Source organism: Hyalella azteca, unplaced genomic scaffold (assembly GCF_000764305.2).
Source record: "Hyalella azteca isolate HAZT.00-mixed unplaced genomic scaffold, Hazt_2.0.2 contig13914, whole genome shotgun sequence".
NCBI classification, from domain to species: Eukaryota; Metazoa; Arthropoda; class Malacostraca; order Amphipoda; family Hyalellidae; genus Hyalella; species Hyalella azteca.
In genome coordinates this window covers 345,184-367,591 of record NW_025943819.1, presented here as the reverse complement: position 1 = coordinate 367,591, position 22,408 = coordinate 345,184, and the positions used below count along the sequence as shown (strand labels likewise).

The 22,408-nt window shown below is 39.0% G+C and overlaps 3 protein-coding genes across 4 annotated transcripts in view; 1 reads left to right on the top strand and 2 right to left on the bottom strand.

The window, feature by feature from the left end:
- Positions 1-143: 143 nt before the first annotated feature.
- LOC108667892 (replication termination factor 2) lies at positions 144-4,733 on the top strand. Its single transcript, XM_018154993.2, has 5 exons — positions 144-343; positions 888-1,031; positions 2,419-2,646; positions 3,360-3,573; positions 4,018-4,733. Exons 1-5 carry the CDS (start codon positions 275-277, stop codon positions 4,269-4,271), a joined length of 909 nt encoding a protein of 302 aa, XP_018010482.1. The 5' UTR covers positions 144-274; the 3' UTR covers positions 4,272-4,733.
- Positions 3,198-15,685, bottom strand: LOC108667891 (ATP-dependent RNA helicase DDX42-like). 2 transcript variants are annotated; one of them, XM_018154991.2, is made up of 14 exons: positions 15,040-15,685; positions 11,967-12,123; positions 11,240-11,403; positions 10,665-10,878; positions 10,150-10,306; positions 9,656-9,815; positions 9,101-9,317; positions 8,648-8,806; positions 8,067-8,211; positions 7,044-7,247; positions 6,032-6,188; positions 5,378-5,612; positions 4,802-4,960; positions 3,198-3,483 (listed from the first exon to the last, which is right to left on the bottom strand). In XM_018154991.2, exons 1-13 carry the CDS (start codon positions 15,231-15,233, stop codon positions 4,820-4,822), a joined length of 2,304 nt encoding a protein of 767 aa, XP_018010480.1. In that variant the 5' UTR covers positions 15,234-15,685; the 3' UTR covers positions 3,198-3,483; positions 4,802-4,819. The 2 variants fall into 2 exon arrangements, with proteins under 2 accessions (XP_018010480.1, XP_018010479.1); XM_018154990.2 differs by having other exon boundaries at positions 3,198-4,960.
- Positions 15,686-18,185: 2,500 nt separating this feature from the next.
- The window catches only part of LOC108667888 (protein Wnt-5a), a 33,459-nt gene continuing 29,236 nt past the window's right edge, over positions 18,186-22,408 (bottom strand). Inside the window, exon 8 of the mRNA XM_018154988.2 lies at positions 18,186-22,170. Within this exon, the coding sequence (XP_018010477.1) occupies positions 21,983-22,170 (188 nt within the window). The 3' untranslated portion in view covers positions 18,186-21,982. The remainder of the gene's footprint in view (positions 22,171-22,408) is intronic.

Below are 22,408 nucleotides of genomic sequence, written 5' to 3'. Positions count from 1 at the left end.
TGAAATTCAGGTTCACTATTTCATTTGTTCCGTAAAAGTTTGCATTAAAGTTCCAATTTATTTCGGCAAATCTAATTTTAAAAAATTTATATAATTCGATACATTTGTTATATAATGTTCCGTTGTGATTCTGCATTTGTGTGAAAATATTTATTTTTCCTCTTTTTCCAGAAAGCAATAGCATTAAAGTTTAAATTCGGTAAATTACGTTTATGTGTAACTCTGATCTTCAGATCTCATTACCGCGTTATTTTCTTGTTATTGCAAATAAATCATGGGATGCGATGGAGGTACCATCCCCAAACGGGACGAGCTCGTCAAAACCAAGCAAAAAGGCGAACAGGTAAGATTGTAGATTTAATCTTGTTAAAGGAGCTACCTATGCCAAATCCTCAATTCTTCTCGGGAATGTTTTTCTATTAAAATTTGGTGAGGTTTGGCTGTCATACATTTTATGAATATTATGATCACTTGCACGCGATCTGAAATTTTATGTCATATGGTTCATGTTTAACTATTTCCATCTTCAAAATTCGTATTTCAATAATTAAAGCCTAAATATTGAGCACTTGCCGCGTCGTTTTTGAGAAAGCCATACATAAATAATCATTAAATGCAATGAATTGAATAAAAGTCAGTCTATCACTGAGCCGATATACAAAGAGCGTTTTTTTTATAAAAGTTATTTTTAAATATTAACTTCTTAATTCTTAACTTAAGAATTCTTAATTCCTAATATTAATTTCATTTTATTATTGATTGAACAGGAGTACCTCGTGGGTGAGCGGACCTACAGATCAGTGCACAGTGCTTCCTCTTGATAAAATTTATTTTAAATATTTACATTGTTAATTGATGTGTAATTAATTTTCCCACCGGTTAAACAGAAAGACCTCGTGGGTGAGCGGACATACAGGTGGCGTCACTGCTCCGTATCACAGACGGCATTGCGGGCGCCTGTGGTGGCCTGCGAGCTCGGCAGGCTCTATAACAAGGACGAGGTCATCAAGCGACTCCTTGAGAAATCACAGGTGACCGAAATTTATTCCAACTCACTCGGTGGAATCCGAATGGTACGAGTTGTTTGCGCATTGAATAACGAAGGATTGTTCCTTAACTCTTCTACCTTAATAAGATCCTGAGTGAGATGTTATATAGGAGGTTTGGAACTGCATTAGGATACTCAATATTTCCAGACCTAGGCACTCGACAAGCTGTTACCTATCCAGAAACAGGTGATGGGAATGCCTCATACTTAACTAGCCTCGTGTAACAATTGACGTTGTGGGTAATCCGTCACGTTTTTTTCTGGTAACAGATCTCAAAATTTGAAGTTTTAAATTTGAAAATATTAGGACAAATCTCGACTTCAGTAATTAATCTTATAAGAAATCTATCAATTTTGCTCGCGCATGCAGAAGTCCTGTTACTTAAGGCTTGTAGTCAAAATGCAGCGCAAGTCTGAGAGCGAGGTTTTCGCGACCATCGTGTAAAATCCTTGATCTGCCCAAAGCTCGGCCAGTCGCTACCCTCGAGCTTGTACTCATTCTAATATGATATCCTAGCCAGACCCTTCTTCGCGGCAACTGGTCGCTTTCAAGTGGCCGAGGAATGGCCAGCGGTCGGCTATAACTAATTGGACTATGCCGACCACTAGCCACGTATCATTTCTCGCCCCTCATTGAGTTCGCCTTCACCACGCCGCCCGTCGTGAACTGACAGTTCACTAATTTACGACGTCTCTTTCCCCTCAAACATTGCACAACGTCTCCATTTGAGCAGCTAGTATGCGGGATTTTCCCTCTGTGTATCAGCAGACTCGATCATAACTATTTTTCGGTAGAAAATATCTACAACAAGGAGGCTGATCATGGAATGGCGAGTATACCATTCAATGGAGAATAAAAATTACAACCCGTTTACATCTCGAAAAAAGTAAAAAATTCGCAGACACGATGAACAATAATATTCAAAGTTTGTTGAAATTTCCTCTCATTAAAACTCTTTTAATGCAAAGTTTACATATTTTTTGTTACTGGTCGACGCTTATAAATAAATAAATGGGTAAGTATGGAAAAATCCATATCGCCATCTCATTTGCGAGTGGAGTAAAGTCTATCCTAATTAGTGAAGAAACGCATAGGGGAGAGCCCAGCCTGTTAGAAGCCTCTCGGGTCTCAATCAGGGCCTTAAGTCGTATACGCAGCCTGAAAGGCCAAAGAAAGAGCTGCGTTTGATTAATCTATATAATGTTGAACAAATTTCTATGCCTGTAAAAAATCATAGAATAAATCTATATGAGTGAAGTATCAAGTAAGCTCGTATGTGATTGTTTCAAATCGGAATAAACCTAGAACAGATTTCGATGTCCTTAAAACGTAACTCTGTGTGTAGTATCAAGTGTGGTTGTGTGTGCAGGAGTCTTGTAACATTAGTCACATCCGCGGCCTGAAGGACGTAAAGGAGCTGCGGTTGACCGCCAACCCCGCGTACGAAGGAGAGGAGCAGCAGCGCGGCGGCGAGACCGTCGAGGTCGGCCGAGCGCCGTGGATCTGCCCCGTGTCGGGCCTCGAGATGAACGGCAAGCACGGCTTCTGCTTCGCCTGGCGCTGCGGTTGTGTTGTGTCCAACAGGGCTGTCCGTGAGGTGTGTGTGCAGTTTAAGTTCACCTTTCGATTTTATAGTGTGTTTTTAATTCGATTTTATTGTGTGTTAAAAAATCTGGCTTTAATTTGCTCATTTACTTTTCAGTAATCTTGCTTTAATTTGCCCTATTACTACTCACGAGATTCGCAGCCTATTATCACTCGTTGGTATAAGTTACTTCTTACACAAATTATAACGTTTTAGATAGTTTCATTTTTGTCATTTCGAAGTAGGCATCATTATGGTTCTAGTGTTCATCTACGATGGTCGTCAGGAATTGGTCGGAAAAAATCGAATTTTTATAATTTGCTTGGCAATGAATTAGTCAAAATTCGACCAAATTAACTCCGAATTTTGTTCGATCTTTAACGCGACTAACCGGAGTCAAGCAAAACTACTAGACATTATTAATTCGTCGACAGTATGCATGTTTCATCAAGAATAGCGACGAATGACTCGATTTAGTTCCATCAAGAGAAGCTTCAAAAATATCTTTAAACAAATGCACATACTTATACACTATATAATAAACAAGGGTTAATCAAATAAGATTATGTTCTTTGACGTAATAATCTTAATCTTAACACGAAACAACGCCTCTACAGCTCTCACAAAAAATTGAAATACTGCGATTGATTAATTAAATTCGTTCAAAGGCCTTACAGCTTTTCTACATTAATTACAAATATAATATTTAAGGTCATGTTTTCCAGCTGAACACGGACGTGTGCTGCGCGTGCGGCATCGAGATTCAGGCCGATGACGTCATCATTCTCAACCCTGACGCCGATCAGCTGACAGAAGCTGCAGCCAAGATGGCTGAACGCAGGAAGAAGGCTAAGGAACCAAAAAAAGAAAAGAAAGATAAAAGGAAAGCTGAGAATGACTCTGCTGAGTGTACAAGTCAGGAGAAGAAACATAAAAGTGGTGAGTCATACAGTACTGAGAGATTTCCATCTTGTAAATATTATTATTTATTTAGTTTTCTGATGTTACAAGTGTTCATAGAGACGACCGGCGCCATTCATGGCGAATGGATAATTTGAGATATAATTGTATCATTATCAGGAGTCTGCCAGATTACAAATAAAAACTTGAGCAATGACAACAGAAATAACTGATGGCAGTGGCTAATTAAACGTTACTCGAGAGTTACATATATGACTTTGAATCATTGAGCAGGCAATATCTCGATTTTTTTTCTGTATGAATAATGATATATTGTGATGAATTATGCATATATTTATGAATATTGGTATGATGGAGTTGGAAAAATAGGCAAAATATAATAAATAGCAACATCATGCGGGTAAAAAAAACGATTATGTGAATGAGAAACTTTAGCGTAAACCTCGCCATGTATGAACACAGGCAGCGCAAACGAAGCAGGACCATCAGGCACCAGAAACGGACACCAGAAAGCAGGCAAGGCGGGAGTGAGCGTAAGTGGCCTGGCGTCTTCCATCCTACGCGACACGGAGTTCTCACACGTACGATCCAAGGAATACTCGGTCGCTAACAACCCTAAGCATTCCGAGGTCTACAAGAGCATATTTGACACACACAAGTCCGCGCAGAAGAAGCTCAAGTCTAATTGGGTGACGTGCAATCCGCAGTATTATTAAGACATACTTCCGGTGCTAATAAATTATCATATCTATATGGGAAATTTGACTTCATTTACACACTGCGGATAAGTTAGTAAAAATGGATTTCGTATATATTTACTACAACTTATAGTACATGCAAGGTTAATGGATGACAAAATGCAGTAGCGAAATTATATACACCTTGAATTTGTTCAAACGCTATTTCCAACTGAACGACCGTTTTCACTTCTAACGTTTGTACTAAATAATAAACATTTATCCATCATTGCATGTTTTCGTCTTAAGTGGCATTGTGCTGCATGGGCCGCTCAACATTTATCATTTTATGCGTCAATTAAACAGATTGGGCGACACTAGGCTTAATAGAACCGTTTTGGCTGAAGGTATCATCTTACTAACATCGTGGATTAAATCTAGTGGTAGATGGAAATTGTACTTTTACAACGAAACAAGAAAAATACATGTTAACATGACATTGATGCCTTGCGTTAATTTCGTTATTTATTACAATTATTTTCGTCAGCGATGTCTGTACAAGATCTCACATTTGACCAGCGTAGGGCTCAATCTTCCCAGCGTGATTTTCTCCTTTTTTTGTTCGCCTCGGCTTCTGTTTCTTTGGCTTTCTCGCGTTCGGCCATCTTGGCATAATGCGACCCCTCAGCAGTGCTCTGCCACGCTGGGTCAGCGCTGCTTGGAGTGAACTGAAACGAACGACGCATGCACATCTTCATTTCCAAACACTTATGCTGGGTATTCATTAATTAATTACTCATAGGCGCTTACATATGCTTAATTTTTTTTCGTCATCAATGTGTGAAGTGCAACTGTCCATGAATGGGTTGCATTATATTTAATCGTCAATAATAGAAAATTACAGAGACCAGTTACGGACTTGATTTAGTTCCATCATCGACCAAAAGGGGATAAATTCAACCTACCAATACAACAGCAAGACAATAATAAGACTAAGAAAAACTAGTAGTAAAGAGCATGAATGTCTACTCTCTGATTCTATATTCTTGTACAGTGCAACAAAATTATTAAATAGGTTACCGAGAGCTGCACTAATTCATGTATCGTAGGAACCAGAACAAACTAAGATTGGTTGTTATTCTAACCTGTGACTTGTACTGAGCTTCGAATGCAGCACGAAGAGCAGACAGGCGGTTAGTAGCAGGACCTGACGAGTCCGGGACGCCGCTATAAGCCTGGCCCGCGGGCCCCATGGCTTTGACCGCAGGGGAAGAGTAAGAGGAAGAGGAGGACCCGCTGTGGTCTTGTGACCCGAGCCCGGGGCGCTCCCTGAATCCCAGACCTCGTCCGCCTAGCTGCTTCGCTTTACCGCCTCTGAATCTGCAATTAACACGACAAATTTAACATCATAATAGCGCCAATTTAGTTAATTAAGTTTGTAAAATACTAGAATTGTGTGCATTCGTAACCTACACCTAGGTTTTAAACTACAATACAATTTAAATCCTCGTCATGAATCTATCCAACTATCCAACCGAGTCTGAGAGCATCGCGCGCCAGGCGCTCCACTTTGCGTTTGAACGTTGCCGAGAATAGCAACGTCTGACGGTCAGGACAAACGTAAAGATGGGTCATTATTCAAGCAACAATAAAAATTTGATATGACAAACGTTCTCCCAATTCAAATTGACCCGAAAAAGGCAACTCGCGACTGGGTAAAAAATTACTGACATGTTTTTTTTAGAACTACTGGCAGGTCAGCCTGAATATTACCGCAAAATTAAAATAAACGAACTCACCTGCTTTTCCTGAACCATTGAGAAGTCATAGCCAGATCAAGAAGTTCTTTGGTAACTTCTTGGTTCGCAGCCTCGAGGTTTCGTACGAGGTGACCGGCAAACTCCTTGTCTTTTTCGGTGATGAGCGTAAACGCGCGGCCCTTCTCCCCAGCGCGACCTGACGAGAATTGAAACGCGACGACTTTATTACATGCAAACAATTGCTGTTGCAGGGCGAGAACAAGTGGATCGTATCCATGCAATTATGAGACCGGACCGATTGGATGGAATTAGATGCAAATACGAAGCAACAACAAAGTAGTATAATTATTCATTTCACTTAGTAAGAATACGATATTCTTCTAAACAATTAAATCCAAATTAGTTACTTCGCACTTGGAATGTAAAATCAATCAACAAAATAGCGAAAACATTGATTCATAAATATTGACAACGGCGGCGGCACCGTTACCAACAAGCAATAAAAAACTCGCTGCGCGTCTAAATAAAAAATCGAGTTAACTGTATATTCTCGAGCCGAAAACGTATGATTTTATTATCTAATAATAAAAAAGTCTTTAGATTAAGAAAAAATTATTGTAAACGCACCGCATTAAGTAGAGTCCTTGTAGGAGAGGCGAGTTGATTTTTTGCAAAAGCTACTTACTTAAGCATTAGAGCTAACGAAAAAAAGCAAGTGCCATCGTTGTATTCTACTTCCACCAGTAGGAAATAGATTATTGAAACGGGTTTAAAATAATAATAGGAATGAAATTGTACTAAAACGAACATCGTCGATAATTACTGAATAAAATATATGCCATGTTATATCTGCTTCTAATACATTCTATAATTAGTATAAATATTACGGATATTAGTTTAACTGAAAAAATCCAAATTTCATATCTAGAGGATATTATATTCAATATTAAATATAAATTTTTAGGATACGAATCTTACTGAATAAAATGAACGTTTTATCCAGGTTATAGTACATATGTACTACAAATAGTATTAATTATTTGAATCTAACCTGTTCGTCCGATCCTGTGCGTGTGCGTGTCAATGTCGCGTGCCACATCATAGTTGACGACGGTACGGATGTGGGGAATGTCGAGACCGCGCGCCGCAACATCCGTCGCAACGAGCACCGGCGTCGTCGCCTTCTTGAACGCCGTGATCACGTCGTTACGTTCGTACTGAGACATGTCGCCGTGCAGCAACAGGCACTCAAACTCTGCAACGTCGTTATTTTATTAATACAATTATTCACTAGTGGATTATAGGGCATGTCGCCGTGCAGCATAAGGCACTCAAACTCTGCAACGTCGTTATTTTATTACTAAAATTATTCAATAGGGGATTATGGGGCATGTTGCCGTGCAGCATAAGGCACTCGAACTCTGCAACGTCGTTATTTTATTACTAAAATTATTCAATAGGGGATTATGGGGCATGTCGCCGTGCAGCATAAGGAACTCAAACTTTGCAACGTCGTTATATTATTAATAAAATTATTCAATAGGGGATTATGGGGCATGTTGCCGTGCAGCATAAGGCACTCAAACTCTGCAATTTGATCGCTATTATTTTAATGAAATTAAAGAGGAGTGTTTTATGGGACATGCCACCATGTAGCAACAGGCACTGCGACTGCGATTCGATCGCTATTATCATAACAAAATTAATTAGGAGTGTTTTATGGGACATGTCGCCGTGCAGCAACAGACACTCAAACTCTGCAACGTCGTTATTTTATTAATAAAATTATTCACTAGTGGATTATAGGACATATTACTCGAAGTCTGCGACATGGTCAATATTCACTAATAAAAATTTATCAGTAGTGGACAAATAGTTTCTTCGTTCAAACGTATTTGACATACAAAGCGGCAAGACAGTTGAAAGGAACCTGACCCCATGTACATATGAGGTCAGGTCGTATCATTGGCATGATCTCAGTTGTCATGTTTCACCAAGAAGCTTGATTTTCATGCATCACAAGCTTTTAAATAAAATGCATTCAATACTTCAGAAGATTGTTCTCGAGGCTCACCTTTGACTTTGAGGTTTTTGGCGAGCTCTTCGGCGTTGTCTTTGCGAGTGACGAAAATAAGCACCGAACCCGCCGCCATTAGGCTCACGAGGTGTCGTGTGAGCCACGACCACTTCTGGTCAGCGCGACTGAACACGTGTACGCTCTGCCGGACACGAGTCATAAATTAACACAGAAAATAAGAAATTACCTTACTAGACGTATTTTAACATTGATCAGAGCCTTCAAAATGAAGCTAACAAATAGGCTCGTCCTTATACCAAGAAAGTTTTTTTCCTGATAATTGTCCTAGCTTTAAAAATGTTGAAATGCAGCATATTTACTCAAACCACGGAGACAAAGAAAGAGCGGCATTGCGAGATTTGAACAGTATTAAGGTAAAAAATTATTGGGCATTAAAATTCATACTAAATGATGAGCCGGACAAAGCATGAGTCTGACAACACATTCAACCAGTCTAATTAAGGAAAAATCTTGGGTACAAATTAACAATTTTAGCATACATTGCCGGTGTGTTGCTAGTTTTCGATAATTTATACTATGAGCTCGTGGGTCGTGGGCATTGAGTGCCCAAGTAATACCTGTTCAATGTCCTGGTTGGCCTCGCCAAGCTCGCCCTGAACGATCCTGATGGGGTCGGTGAGAGCATCGCGTGCAAGACGCTCCACTTTGCGTTTGAACGTCGCAGAGAATAGCAACGTCTGGCGGTCAGGACGAACGTGGTCACAGATGCTTCGTACCTGCATATGTTAATAGTTTTATTTATTCTTGTTTTTGTAGTTTCCAATAGGAGCTAAAACAGGAAGTAAACTAAAAAAATGCTAAAACAGGAACTAAATTAAAAAACAAACAGCTAAACCAGGAACTAAATTATTATATTTCATGGAAGAACTTAGTCAATGGAAAGAGATTCGATGTTGGAAAGGTTTTTTATTTCATTACAAACCTTATCTCTGTAGACGAATCATTAACTAAATAATCAATAAGAGATATTTTTCACTCAGTTTCCTAAAAAATAAAGACAAGTTACTCACTTGCGGCTCAAAGCCCATGTCAAACATCCTGTCGGCCTCGTCGAGCACGAGGAAAGTGACGCGCGTCAAGTTGGTGGCCTTCATTTTGACCAAATCGATGATGCGTCCAGGGGTGGCAACCACGAGCTCAGCGCCCGCCTCCAGCGCCTTACTCTGCTCCCACTTGCTGCCGCCGCCGTACGCGCACACCACGTTGATGTTGTACACCTTGCCGAACCTGCACCATGGAATACAGGTTTTGGGGAACTGCAGTGCTACGTTGTTTAGCGATACAAGCTGAGATGGGGTGTTGTGATTCGATGATTCAGTAATACAAGCAATCTTGCCATGGGAAATCTAGCCAAACCTGCAGCACAAATTGAGAAAACATACTCGTTGGCACTAGAGCAAAAATATGAGCATGTAATAAAAACTATAACTCGTTCCAGTCTATTAGAAGAAGAACTAATACGCGCGTAACTACCACTGTTGATACAACTATTAATTGTAGGAAAAGGTAATACAAAACAAAGAACTGTGCTGCAAGAATGCAGTAAATAAAATAAAATGAGTGACTTTTTAGCTTCGACGTGTATTTGCTGCGCCAGTTCCCTGGTGGGTGCGAGGATGAGGCCGATGGGGCCGTCGCCTGGGGCCAGCTCAGGCTGGTCCATGATGTGAATCAAGAGTGGCCATAGAAATGCTGCTGTCTTACCACTGCCCGTCTTGGCGATACCTGAACAAAGATTAGTTGACGAGTAGATAAGGTAAATGGAACATAATTAAGGTGGCACGTATTATGAGCAGTAATACCAGTACATTTGAGTGACATTGTAACTTCTGAGGAAAAGCACTGTCGACGGGCAGCAATACATGTAGATAAATTAAAAAATGAGTAACATGACTTCTAATCCAAATACTTAAGTTTATATAATATTAGGGACTGCTCTCATGAATATCCGTCCCATTTTCAGATTATTTCATGAATATCCATCCCATTTTAAAGAAACCTTGCACATCTCACAAAACTAAAATTATTTTCTAGTTATTTTCATTGCTTAAAATCTGACCGATTATGTCACGACCACTGAGAGCTACAGGAACAGCCTGAGCTTGGATAGGAGTAGGTTGACTGTACTCAGACTTGCGTACAGACTTCAGCAGCGCCTCGTCAAACCCAAAGTGACCAAAACTGGAAACAGGTTTTGAAGCAGCAAAACCTGTAACCTGTACAAAAAAAATAAATAAATAAATAAAGAGGTGCTTGAAGTAACTGGTGGAAAAATTGCAATGTAAATATATTATTCGATATATCTTAATGACACAAGATCATGGAAGGTTATAAAATACTCTAAAATCAACTAATTCCCATATAAATAAAATTGTTAGGATTGAATTTCAGTTTAGTTACATTTTCTACAATTTAACTCAAGTTTCAGACATTGAGGTATTTCAAATAAAATATCAGTATTGAAACTCTTATAACTGACAAAAATAGTGAATTGTTTCCATAACGCACAGTAATATTAATTGGAAAAATCAAAGGAATATGAATTAAAAAGGGTGAACTCTCTCTAGCACTCACAGTGATGCCAAGCTTCCGTCTGAGATCAGTAACCTGTGCATTATCAAGGGCAGCAATTTCTTCATGCTCTTGGTAGAAGTTTTTAGTGAAGTCAGGATAATTCACTGTTGAGTGGTCAATGGGAGGGAGAGGATCAATCACTTTAGATTTCCGTGTGACAATAGGATTCCCCTCGGCATCATACTCCACTTCCTCCTCACTATCATCTCCATGTCTGCAACACAATACAAATTTTCACACATATAGAATATCAACACAGTGATATGGTTGCATCAAAAAAATTAACTGCTGAAATTTATATAAAATGTGTTTGTTTTTAAAAAAAAATCTTCCAATAAAATTGATAAGTCAAACATTGTGCAAGGCTTTCTTTTCACAGATTTTTAGTGAATAATTCAATCATAAGTGACCAAATTGACAAGCCAGACATGGCTCTAAAATCACAATCTTTCAAGTATTTATTCTTCATTCTGATCTTACATAAATGATGGTCAATTCATATCACTTGCCAGCAATAGGATTCTCCTCAATATATCTGTAATACGACTATATATTCAGCAATACTAATCACTCACTTGCCAGCATTAGGGTTCTCCTCAATATATCTGTAATAAGATTCTTCATCATCCTCTTCATCTATGTCCTGCCGCACCCCCTTGGATTCAAGAGCTGAGCTGCTGCCACTATCCTTGGCAGCAAGGTCAGCATTGGCAGCTGTGCGTCTATCTTCACGTTTGACCTGAAATAAAAAGGTGACATTAAAATAACATAGTATTACAACTGTGACTTATCCATAACTTTTAAATACACAAAAATTATTAATTGATAGAAATTAATAACAATAATGTATAGTAGTTAACCACATACAAAATTTCAAGAAATTAGGAATAGGATAGAAATAAAGCAGCAAATAAGCATTAAATATTTGTGTTCCATCATAATTTTTCTATATCAGTATTATAATAATGTTGCTGAATTAAAATTTATTTGTGATAAATAAGAAATAAATGCAATTGATTAATTTTTAAAGAATACTATATACCTTGATAAATGGATCATCCTTAGAAAATCCTTCAAAATTTATTGAAAATATTTAAATAAATTAACACTCAAGGTTGGAGGCAATTATTACATTATTATTGTAAATCATAGCTGACTTATTAGTCCATGAAAGAGCTTGATGCTCTTGCATTAATTTAATGAAACAAACATCAAACCTAATTTACATTTACCCAATTGCATCACAGCATTGAAGATAGCAAAATAAATTACGTAAACAATCTTGGATTAAGAAAAACTCACTTGCTGTTCAATGCCAACCATGAAGGCATCAAGAGGGTCTTCTTCAGAGTCTGAATTGCCTTTGCAAGCAGCAGGTCCTGGGGAGCCTGGGGCAGGCTGGTAGGGCAACTCTGCATCCAAATCATTTTTAGCTCCTTCATCTTCTTCTGCAAAATATCTGAGGAGAACAATTGATAACCTAAAATTTCAACTACATACCTATGATTTATGAGTGTACGAATGTTTGAATAAAAATTTCAACTTTCTTTATGGACAACATCAGATCAAAAAATAACAATCATCAGACACATATATAAAGTCTCAAAGACATAAATAAAGTAGTTTTTGCCATAATTTACTAATTTTCTACAGTGTGGTTCACACAGAGTCAGACTGCAGAATAAATACTATCAGGTTAAGATATTGACACTTTTCTAAGCTACCCATCAACATCAAGCCATTTCGACCTAAATTTGACATCCATCTTTAATTGCAGGAGTAATCTCAAATGATCAATCAATCAATAGACACTAAGTGAATTGGTACTTGCCACACATTTTAATTTGGGATCTATCAACTGCATTGATGGTAATGTGTACAAAGTACATATCAATGCTTTACCATTGACCATAATAGAAAAAAAAAATAACTCAGTACTCATTGCAGTGAGTGACAGAGTGCATTTTCTCATCGACAAAAATGTGAAGTCATGGACGGACAGACAGACGGACGGACATGGCAGGCACAATAGCACCTTTTTTTATAAATAAGAAAATTCGCTAATCAGGCAGAAGCATCCATAAATGACACAAAAACACCAGTGACCAGTATGCCTGAGCAGGTGGGCAATTTCAACCAATCCTGTTATCCAAAGTCACATATTTTTATAAACGTTAAATCATTCAGCAGGAACCACATGACTAAAAAAATGGCAGGGAAGTTTCAGTTGTGGTAAGTAGTTCAGTCCATAAGTAAGGTAAGTTCAGTCCATAAGTAGTTGCATTGAAATCCTGTCTGTGGCCTTTCTTTTGTAAAAATTAAGAAAAAACCTATTTGCTCATCAAGTTTGAAAATTATTTTTCAAACTATTTTTTACCGTAATCCAGGCCTGAATTATAGGATAGTGCATAAAGTTTCTGTCATTTTTTGGCAGACACATGCCCCTTTTCCAATGTGATTGACTGCAATATCATCCTATCCAGACTGTGATTGGTTGTGTGATGGCCTTTCCAATATGATGTGTGTTTTGAATAATTAAATGCCCCTCTAGAATTCCCAACTGCTGTACATAATCTACCAAATATTTCAGATAGGCCATTGGCAATTCCATCAAATGGGGTAATAAGGGACTGGCAGGTTAAATCAGGACAGTCCATCATGGCATAAAATGTTATATAGCAGCAATTCCAGCAAACCTAATTGAAATATTGCAAAACTAAAAATAGTCGTGTAAGCTTCAACATTTTTTCTATTTATGTAGCATAAAGGAAATTCAGAAATCATACATTTACTAGTTCTACAATAGAACTTTAAAAAAATGTTTAAACTATATTTTGGACAAGTACCCCTTGCTAGGGTCTGTAGTAAAAAAAAATTTGCAACATTAAAAATTTATCTTTATTGATGGAATTTGCATCCCTTGGTGGCCATTAATATTCTGTGAAACAAAATGTGGGCTATTTCCACAAGACAGAGCATCCTACCTTCCTTCCTGACTTAGCTACTGTTACTGGGAAACTAGTCTGGAAAAGTCCTATTTTTGTCTGAAATATCGCGGCTCTAATATCATATAATTTCAGTAGGTATGAAATCTCGCGGCTCGAATGTCATAAATTTTTGTTTGATTAAAAAATCGCGGTTTGCACTTCGCAAACATGTCATTTCATAAAATTTTCAACTTCCGCAATCCGCATTGCTTTACCGTTTCCGCCAAAAATATCTTGCAGATAAAACATAAACATTGTAATGTAAACAAATAAACAAAACGTTTGTTGAAGATCGCGCATAGTTGCAGTCATGTCAAAGCGGTCAGACTGTATATTAACACGTGCTGAACGTACAGTAGAGACAAATTTTATCGTTGCCGTTTGACTGTTTAAGGGTAAAATTAGAGATTTGGGGTAACACGTGCATAAACTTTGTAAATAAATTTGCATTCGCACCTCGTAAATGACTTTTCATGGCCGAGATATGGAATTCACGGCTCGGTGAAATAGAATCACGGCTTGTAGAAATGGAATCACGGCGGGCAAATCCATAAAACCACTGCTCGAAAAATTCAGTCGCGGCTCGCCAAGTAGATATATTCCATACTAGCTGGGAAATTGGAAAGAGACCATCTGAGAACAAGATAAAAATATCCATTTGCACATGGGCAACTTAACTTACTTAAGCCATATGGCTATATGATCTATGGTACTTGCCTAATTTCTGCAGAAATTAGGCAAGTGCAATTTTTCATAAGTGCAAATTAGGCAAGTTTTGCAATTGTGCAAAAATATTTTTGTAGGCAATTTTTGAAAATCATCTGTGAAAGGATCATTTTACATGCCATCATTTTTACCTGATAGCCTGATAGGCTGATTCCACCATGGAAAATTGTGCCTGGTTTTCTGGATTGGCCTAACTTAGCCTCTTTGTAGTTAGGAGCACTGAATGTGGCAATACAACAGTGGCATTCTCTAATTTCTACCTGTAACCTGTGCTGTCATCAATCATCATGTCATACTAATTCATAGTGCCACTATGAATTAGTGGCAAAGCCACTATGATAGTGGCAAAGTCAAACCAGTGATTTTTTTTTTACCAGTTTTTATTTTTCTCAATTTACTCAAGATTTAAACCAATATCTTATGCATGATGATGCAGATTAGCCAGATATCCATGATAGCCTTCTCTGCTGTTCTACTTATAGGACTTAAAATTGAACTTGAAGTAGTCTAAAAAATCTCTCTTCTTTGCCAATTGCCACTAGGGCTATGTCTAACAGTCTGAGACTCTGAGTTGTGTCATATCTGACCTTACTCCTTACACAGTTACACTACAGCCTGAACTTGAATATCAGAAGTTAAAATTGCTTACTACAAATACTTACTCATCTTCAGTCTTTGGCCTCTTCCGGACTTGCCCATAACCATATGCACCTCCATGCATAGCATTGTTTGTGATAGAAGTAAGAGTGTGATAACCATGCTTGCTGAGGCTAGCACTTGGAGGTGGAGGTGCAATTTCAGGACGCTTGACTTTGAAACTTCCAAACCCAAAGCCACGGCCTCGATTGAAACTCATTGTGTGTTATATACGTTTCAAACTATTTCAGAAGGTAAACTTATAAAATTTACTATAATGACTAGAAATGATCTACGGCGTTGTCACGGTTCGAGTTAACAGCTAATTGAATCCATAGTAGTAACAGAACGAATAAATATCAAGTACCCATGGGCCATGTGACCCGAGAGTTGATACCAAATAGCTAAGCGATTATCGGCAATAGGTATTCTTACGATTGCTGAGCAGCTGAGAGCTGACTGAGGTACTTTCGATTGTAACTTGTAAGTGTAAGCGCTGCGCTATCAACTTGAAAATTCTAACACTCTTCAATATGAAACTATAATGAAAGTATTAGAAAATCAAAATCTCACGAGCTACAAGCTTTCATTAAGCTTAATAGATTGTTGTATTTTTTTAATGCGCCGTACGCCGTATCATAGCACAGGCTTTACAGCCTTTAGCACTGCGGCTATACTTACTGGATCGCAAACACATTCAACGAAAACTTGCAATTGTGGCCACCTCTGACAGGTCTCTGGCTCTCTGGGAACCAACTTTTGAATGTCTTGAGAAAATATTAATTTTTTCTGGATCGCTTATATTTGGAAAAATGACTTTGAAGTGAATCAATTATTGGTAATTCAGACTACAACGCGCGAAAAAAATAATATTTTCAAACATATATTGCATTAACTTTAGCGCAGCTTGAGGATAAATGCCGATTTTGAAAAGGATGTTATAATATCAAGGAAATGATGCTTTATAAATCTTAAACCTGGTGTCTTGTATTGCGTGACTATTACTTATTCGTTACTTGAAGCTATCCGAAAAATCTAAAGATTTTGTTTCAACCATGCAAATAAACAGGGTGCGTACTGGTATTTAGACAAAAATTCCATGACTCTCTATGACCATCAATATAATTTTCCAAGACTCGTATACAACATCGTTAGCATGACTGAAAGACTAACCGTGCATATTCTATCATCTCCTACAGTTGATAAATAGCAAATGTGAAATGTGTAAATGCATAGAGCAGGCAGACACGGGGGAACAAAATCAACCCCATACTGGTATTATTATAGAATAGAAGTGTCGGCATTGAAGAAATAGGCCCAGGGCCTGTTGCCGATTCTTGAACTTTTCGTGACTTGATTCACAAGGGATCCGGCTTTTGGAACCCTATCTTTCCATAACTGAAGGTTAGTTGAGATAGCTTCTGGACTTATTGCCTAGTCCGTAAGTTGCTAGGCATTTTAAAACAGAACATATGCTTCTACATAGTTTCGTCTAGTCTGTTCTTGAAAGCGTTCATACTCAGAGCGTCAACGATGCCATCAGGGAGGCTGTTCCACATGTCGGTGACTCGAAGCGAGAAGAAATGTTGTCGCATGGATGTGTTACAACACATTTTTTTAGTTTATAGCCGTGGCCCCTGGTGTTGGTTCTTGTTTCAAATTTTAGTGAATTATGATTATTATTAAGATTATGAATTCAATTGTGCCAAATCACGAGAAATATTGAGTAATGCACACAAGATACTACATGATAATGTCAATACAGTTCACACCACTACCATAACACCTAACATTAAACTGGCAGCTATTTCATCAACTTTTTCTTTAATGTTCAGTTTCAGAGTGTCTAGCTTTGTTGTCAAAGCTTGCCTCATGGCGTTGAACTGTGCGATAATTTTCAAATCCTCCTTTCTCTCCATTGCTTCTGCATATTCATCTGCTGCTTGCTCAAGCGCCTTGATGCCCTCCTCCGTACGCCTTTTCTTCTTCTTCAGTTCATCTAGCTCATCCAACAAAGCCTTCCTCTTCTGGGTTTTCTCGGTCTTTGCATTCTGCTCTTTCTCTTCGGCCAAATAAGTATTGTCGGCTGTTTTGGCACTGCCAGCTGCAAGCAGCATCTTCTTGATGATGGTCATTTTGCCCAGGCTACCAACATGTGCAACATGATCAACCACAGCACGTAGGGCAACCACTGTTTGTTCTTTCATGTTGCGTGTCATAATTTCCTTTTTGAACGAAACCCCTCTTTCAACCGTGGCTTGGCCATGGCCCATAAGACAGGAGCATGAGCATCTGTACTACATTCCAGAGCTTCATGGCATGCCAAAAAGTGTCCAGCCAATCAGAAGTTGAATATGCTTGTAACTGTGCGTTCAGTTCACTGCGATGTTGTGATTCATCTCTATAGTTGCACATCTCATCACACAACACCATCCTCATCTGTGTTAGGTAATCTCTTGGCATTAACAAGCAAAGTGAGATAGTTCTTCAACTGTGTCTTGTCGGCTTCCTCACAGTCCTTCTTGATGAAGGGCAGGGTGGCCCAGTGGTTACAGTTCAGTGTACCAGGATTGGAGCAGAGAGGCGCGGGTTCGATCCCAGCTCTGTGTGCCAGTTTCTGGTCAGAATCGGCGAGGTGGCCGGGCGGTTAAGCAAAGCAAAATTGAAGCAGTAAGATGCGAGTTCGAGACCGCAACAAGCTGTGGATGTTCTGCGATGTTAAGAATCGGCGTCAGGCCTACGGCCTAATAAACGCTGAAACCGCTATTATATTATGAATACTTTTGGCACCAGCCATCTCAGGTTCCTACCAAGGCCATACCTGATTGGGCTCTTGTCCAGTAGCTTTTGGACCACAGCCTGCATGAAGTCCCACGCTCGTGTCTTGAAAGTGAGAACTTGCAGTGCACTTGCCTTCTTGTCTGTAAGCTATATTTTTATTGCAGTCCTGGCCATATAACCAACATCAACCTTATAGAGGGAAATCAAAACGCCTTTTGTTCCATGACTTTCCATGACCTGAAATGAAATCCAATGACTTTCCAGGCCTGGAAAATGAAAAATCAAATTCCATGACTTCCAGGTTTTCCATGACCAGTACGCACCCTGATAATAACTTTGGATATGCTTCGTAGAGCAAATAAATAAACCAGGACATATTCGAAAATCGGAAGCAATGCACATTTTTATTACTAAAACCATTTCATTATCGACATAATAGAACCTATTGAAACTTACAGACACCTAATTAAATTCTAGGCTAAAAACACGAACATTTGACTAATCTAGTTGCAAGTGCAACGTTCATTCTCAGACGGAAGGTTGTCGGGTGAACGCACAATATTTCCTACAAGCATCCAATAGTTAGACGATATCCAAAGAATGCCCTACTGTTCACTGCAACAATATGTGAACAAATTTCATAGTTTTCAAATAGGACGATCAGGCACAGAGTCGTGGGATCTATCCCAGTTACCTACAACAGTTCTGGTCAAAATCAGTGAGGTGGCCAGGCGATTGCGTACAGCAAAATAGAGCAGTGGGTTGTGTGTTCGAGACTCGCAGCAAGCTGTGAATGTTCGGCGGCGTTAAAAATCGGCGACAGCTCTAACGGCTTAATTAACGCTAACATCGCTAATACATCATCTTATATTTTTCACATCTTGCTGCAGTATAGCGCAGTAGAGTGACGAAAACTGATAAGTTCAGATGAACGCATTTAAATTTCATTTTGCGATGAAAGTTATAGATATAAGACGTGGATTATATTGACGCACAAGCCTGAGAGTCCTGTCGCTAACATGTCAATGATGTTGGCTTGAAGTGAATAGCATTTTTGCCTTATTCGAAATGATTCGGATAAGAAAAAAGGTTGATGGAGCTGAAGATAAAAGGTATATACATTCTCCTCACAACCTTCGATCGTTCGAATGACGTGTTTAACACTTGCACAGTAAGACCGAGCCAAATTTACATAGATCTATAAATCTAACAAGTAAAACACAAAATAAGAAATATTCGGAAGAAAAATTATATTGTTTTTAATAAATATTAAAGAATTTCGGTATGGAAACGTTCGCTTCTTATTCCGTCATTGGTTATTCATAAAACTTATATCATAAACATGCGTTCGACAGCGATAAAAAAACATTTATTTCAAAATTTACGCAACGAAATGGAACAGGTAACATTCTACGTAGTCTACAAATAATGATTAACGATATTCCTGAATCTCCAGGAACCAAAAATATAATCAAACGGAATGAGAACTTACGAAGCTCATTTTGCAATAGAATTATGGTCAGTAAGAGATATTTATTTAATTTCTAAGAATAGATTTGGACGAATGTAAGCAAGGGATGGTCACTCGGAGAGCGAGACATTCTTCGACTAAACTACGAACTCTACAAACGCGAGAAATTGACATGTAGACTTTTTCCCTCATACGCTGTCGAACTTTTTTTTCAGCGCAACTAGAGTAGAAATTAAAATGACCTGCAATGAGTTTTGTATGTAATTGTGATACGTACGCACGCAAATACCACCGTGGTCATGGTAATAGGATTCACCTGCCTTAAACAATTATCAAAGATGTAATAAATTATCAATTTACAAGATCTTATTTTATTATAGAAGAAACGAGGTAATTTCTGAGGTAGAGGATCAAGTGTAACACTACATTAGAGTTAACTGCATCAGATATTATCCGTCAAAGATGTTAATATGAAAGTTTTACCTTTTAAAGACAAGTTTCTTCTAAAAGATCAGAATTTTTCCACGGGGCCGTACTATAGAAACTCGCTTACGTACGCGTAGCGGCCTAAGTAAACGTAGCGGCCAATTTCTCGTCAGTAATTGGCTGATGAAGTTACAAACTTTAATTTATTTTTGCATGCACGGCCCCAAATTCGTACACCGAACGTTTTCAATTTCATGCGCTAAAGTCGCGGTTAAGAAAGCAGCGTCAGAAACTTACATCACACAAGCTACGGCAGCAACTCGTACAAATACTGCCTCATTTATGTACACGTATTTATACACGAATAAGTTTTACACTTCTTATTATAAGACATTGAAGATTATCTAAATTACCTTAAAGTAAACATAAAGATATATTATCTAAATGCCCAGTTTGTCTGCTTTCAGTGGACGCTGCACAGACCACAGGAAATATGGGCTAAAATATCCTGCTCAAAGCTATTGTTGGAAACTTTTATATTAACTATAGATAATATTCACTACGTAAAAGATGCAGATGCACTACATAAAAGAGGATTATTGCCGTTATTATTGACAGTCCAGCGCGATGTAAATGTGTAGGAATACCACAAAGAAACTGAGAAGTAATAGTTCCCGAGGAGGAGTTTCAAGCGATGAATAAATGTTGAATTCTCTGGGAATGTTTCTGATACCACAAACAATTTTATTTCGTTTCTGCAGGAAGGAGTATCCTGATCATCGAAATTTCCAGCAATGATGCGCAAGTAACAAAACCTACGCTACGCAACAGAAGTTAGTTTCTGGTCATGCTTGGCTTCGGTCAACTGTGTCATCATTGAAGAAACTGGGTAGCGAAAAAGACATCGCACTGCAACTAATAAGCGGAAAATGCGCGCTTGCGTGGTATATTTTAAAGTTCTTGAACACGGAACAGTAGTGGCGACCAGTGCAACTTTCCAAGTCTAACCGCCACAAATTTTCATGTTTTTGGGCCTCATATTAAGGGTTACTGGATCCTTCCGTAGTCAGTACCTCTCCTGTACACGAGGCCAATAGCACGGTAAATAGTGGCGGTTAGCAATTTAGATTTGCAGTGGCCGTCAATATAATTCTCGACTCGCGATAGTGGCAGAGGCAGACAGACATACGGTATGATGCCACACGTTTGATGGTGCAAGATAACCATTCGTCCATGGCATCACCAGCACCACTGATGATGTCAAGATCGATGTTTACACCAGAGAGTCGGTTTTGTGCCGATGATTAAATTGTAAATATACTGGACAGTTTTGTTATTGTCAAGGGAATCTAAAAGCAGAAACTGACCATATCTCATAATCTTAAAACTACACAATCGTACGACCCTAAAACTAACATAGATTTTTATAAATATCTTATAAAAGCATACTATATATATTTGCTTCCTAGGAAGGAAAACCGTTTCCCCGACATGAATACGGCGCAACGTATTCATGTCAACGTATTCTATTCATGTCACTTGTGGCGTCAGTTCGCTGAATATGAATCGTTAAGATCAGTGAAGCAGATGATGAATTTCAGGAATTTCCCGGGATTGAAAGTGATGGTAAACAAATATTTTTGATTCCTCACACAAATAATTTAGTATGATTGTAAGTACAAATGTGATCTTCAATATTCCTGCGCGGTAATCGGAATCGACCTCATTTTCATTATAATTCAGCGTCTCCATTTTCATTACCTATATTAACCAATGACGGCCCACGGATGTTTTCTTGTCACAACGTGTAATGCGTACATGATCATTTCAGTGACATCGCCAAAAAGGCTTCATAATTTCAAATTTCAACTCATTATATTTTTTCACGAGCAGAACGAAAATATACCGGTAATCTAAAATGAACTTTTACGAAAACATTTTGGGGAGCTATAGTCATTTAAAATCATGAACGCTCCATAATTCGAAGCTAGTTTTAAATGAGTTTCTTCACAAGGTCATCCAGCGGCCCCGCCACCATCCCATTCCCATCTGAGGACGATATTTGCTGGTGTGCTGGTGCGCGTTCTCTGCAGGTGTGATTTCATCGCGTAGGTTCATGAAATACGAGTCGGTGCAGGTCTAACCCTTATTAGCAGGTCTAACCCTTATTAGCAGGTCTAACCCTTATTAGCAGGTCTAACCCTTATTAGCAGGTCTAACCCTTATTAGCAGGTCTAACCATTATTCAGGTCTGGGTTGTTTTATCCCTTTACTTGCAGGTTTACGGGCCATTACTTGCAGGTGTGCAGGTCGACCTGCCTGGTGCAGGTCTTACACTCAACATAGCAGCACCAGTGGAACCTGCAGTGACATCGCTCCTTGAGTGTGACGCGCTGTGCGTTGTAGCCGCGGCCACAGCACAGCAGCCCGCACCCGTCCATATCCTGCGACGTCCTGTTGCACGGCCGACCCGTCGTGCCTGCGGGACATGGGACACGTCAGGCACGGGGTGAATGAGGCACGGGGTCAGTGCGGCACGGGGTAAGTGAGGCACGGGACAAGTGAGGTACGGGACAAGTGAGGCACGGGGTAAGTGAGGCACGGGACAAGTGAGGCACGGGACAAGTGAGGCACGGGGTAAGTGAGGCACGGGGTAAGTGAGGCACGGGGTCAGTGAGGCACGGGGTAAGTGAGGCACGGGGTAAGTGAGGCACGGG

Bases quoted from the DNA above. Each gene is read 5' to 3' on its own strand.
- LOC108667891 (XM_018154990.2), bottom strand. From the start codon at position 15,233: ATGAGTTTCAATCGAGGCCGTGGCTTTGGGTTTGGAAGTTTCAAAGTC. The intron at 11,404-11,966 runs GTGAGTTTTTCT...TTTTTATTTCAG, and splicing joins TGGTTGGCATTGAACAGCAA to GTCAAACGTGAAGATAGACG. The intron at 8,807-9,100 runs GTGAGTAACTTG...TAACATATGCAG, and splicing joins ACATGGGCTTTGAGCCGCAA to GTACGAAGCATCTGTGACCA.
- LOC108667892 (XM_018154993.2), top strand. From the start codon at position 275: ATGGGATGCGATGGAGGTACCATCCCCAAACGGGACGAGCTCGTCAAA. The intron at 1,032-2,418 runs GTGACCGAAATT...TTGTGTGTGCAG, and splicing joins GACTCCTTGAGAAATCACAG to GAGTCTTGTAACATTAGTCA. The intron at 2,647-3,359 runs GTGTGTGTGCAG...CATGTTTTCCAG, and splicing joins CCAACAGGGCTGTCCGTGAG to CTGAACACGGACGTGTGCTG.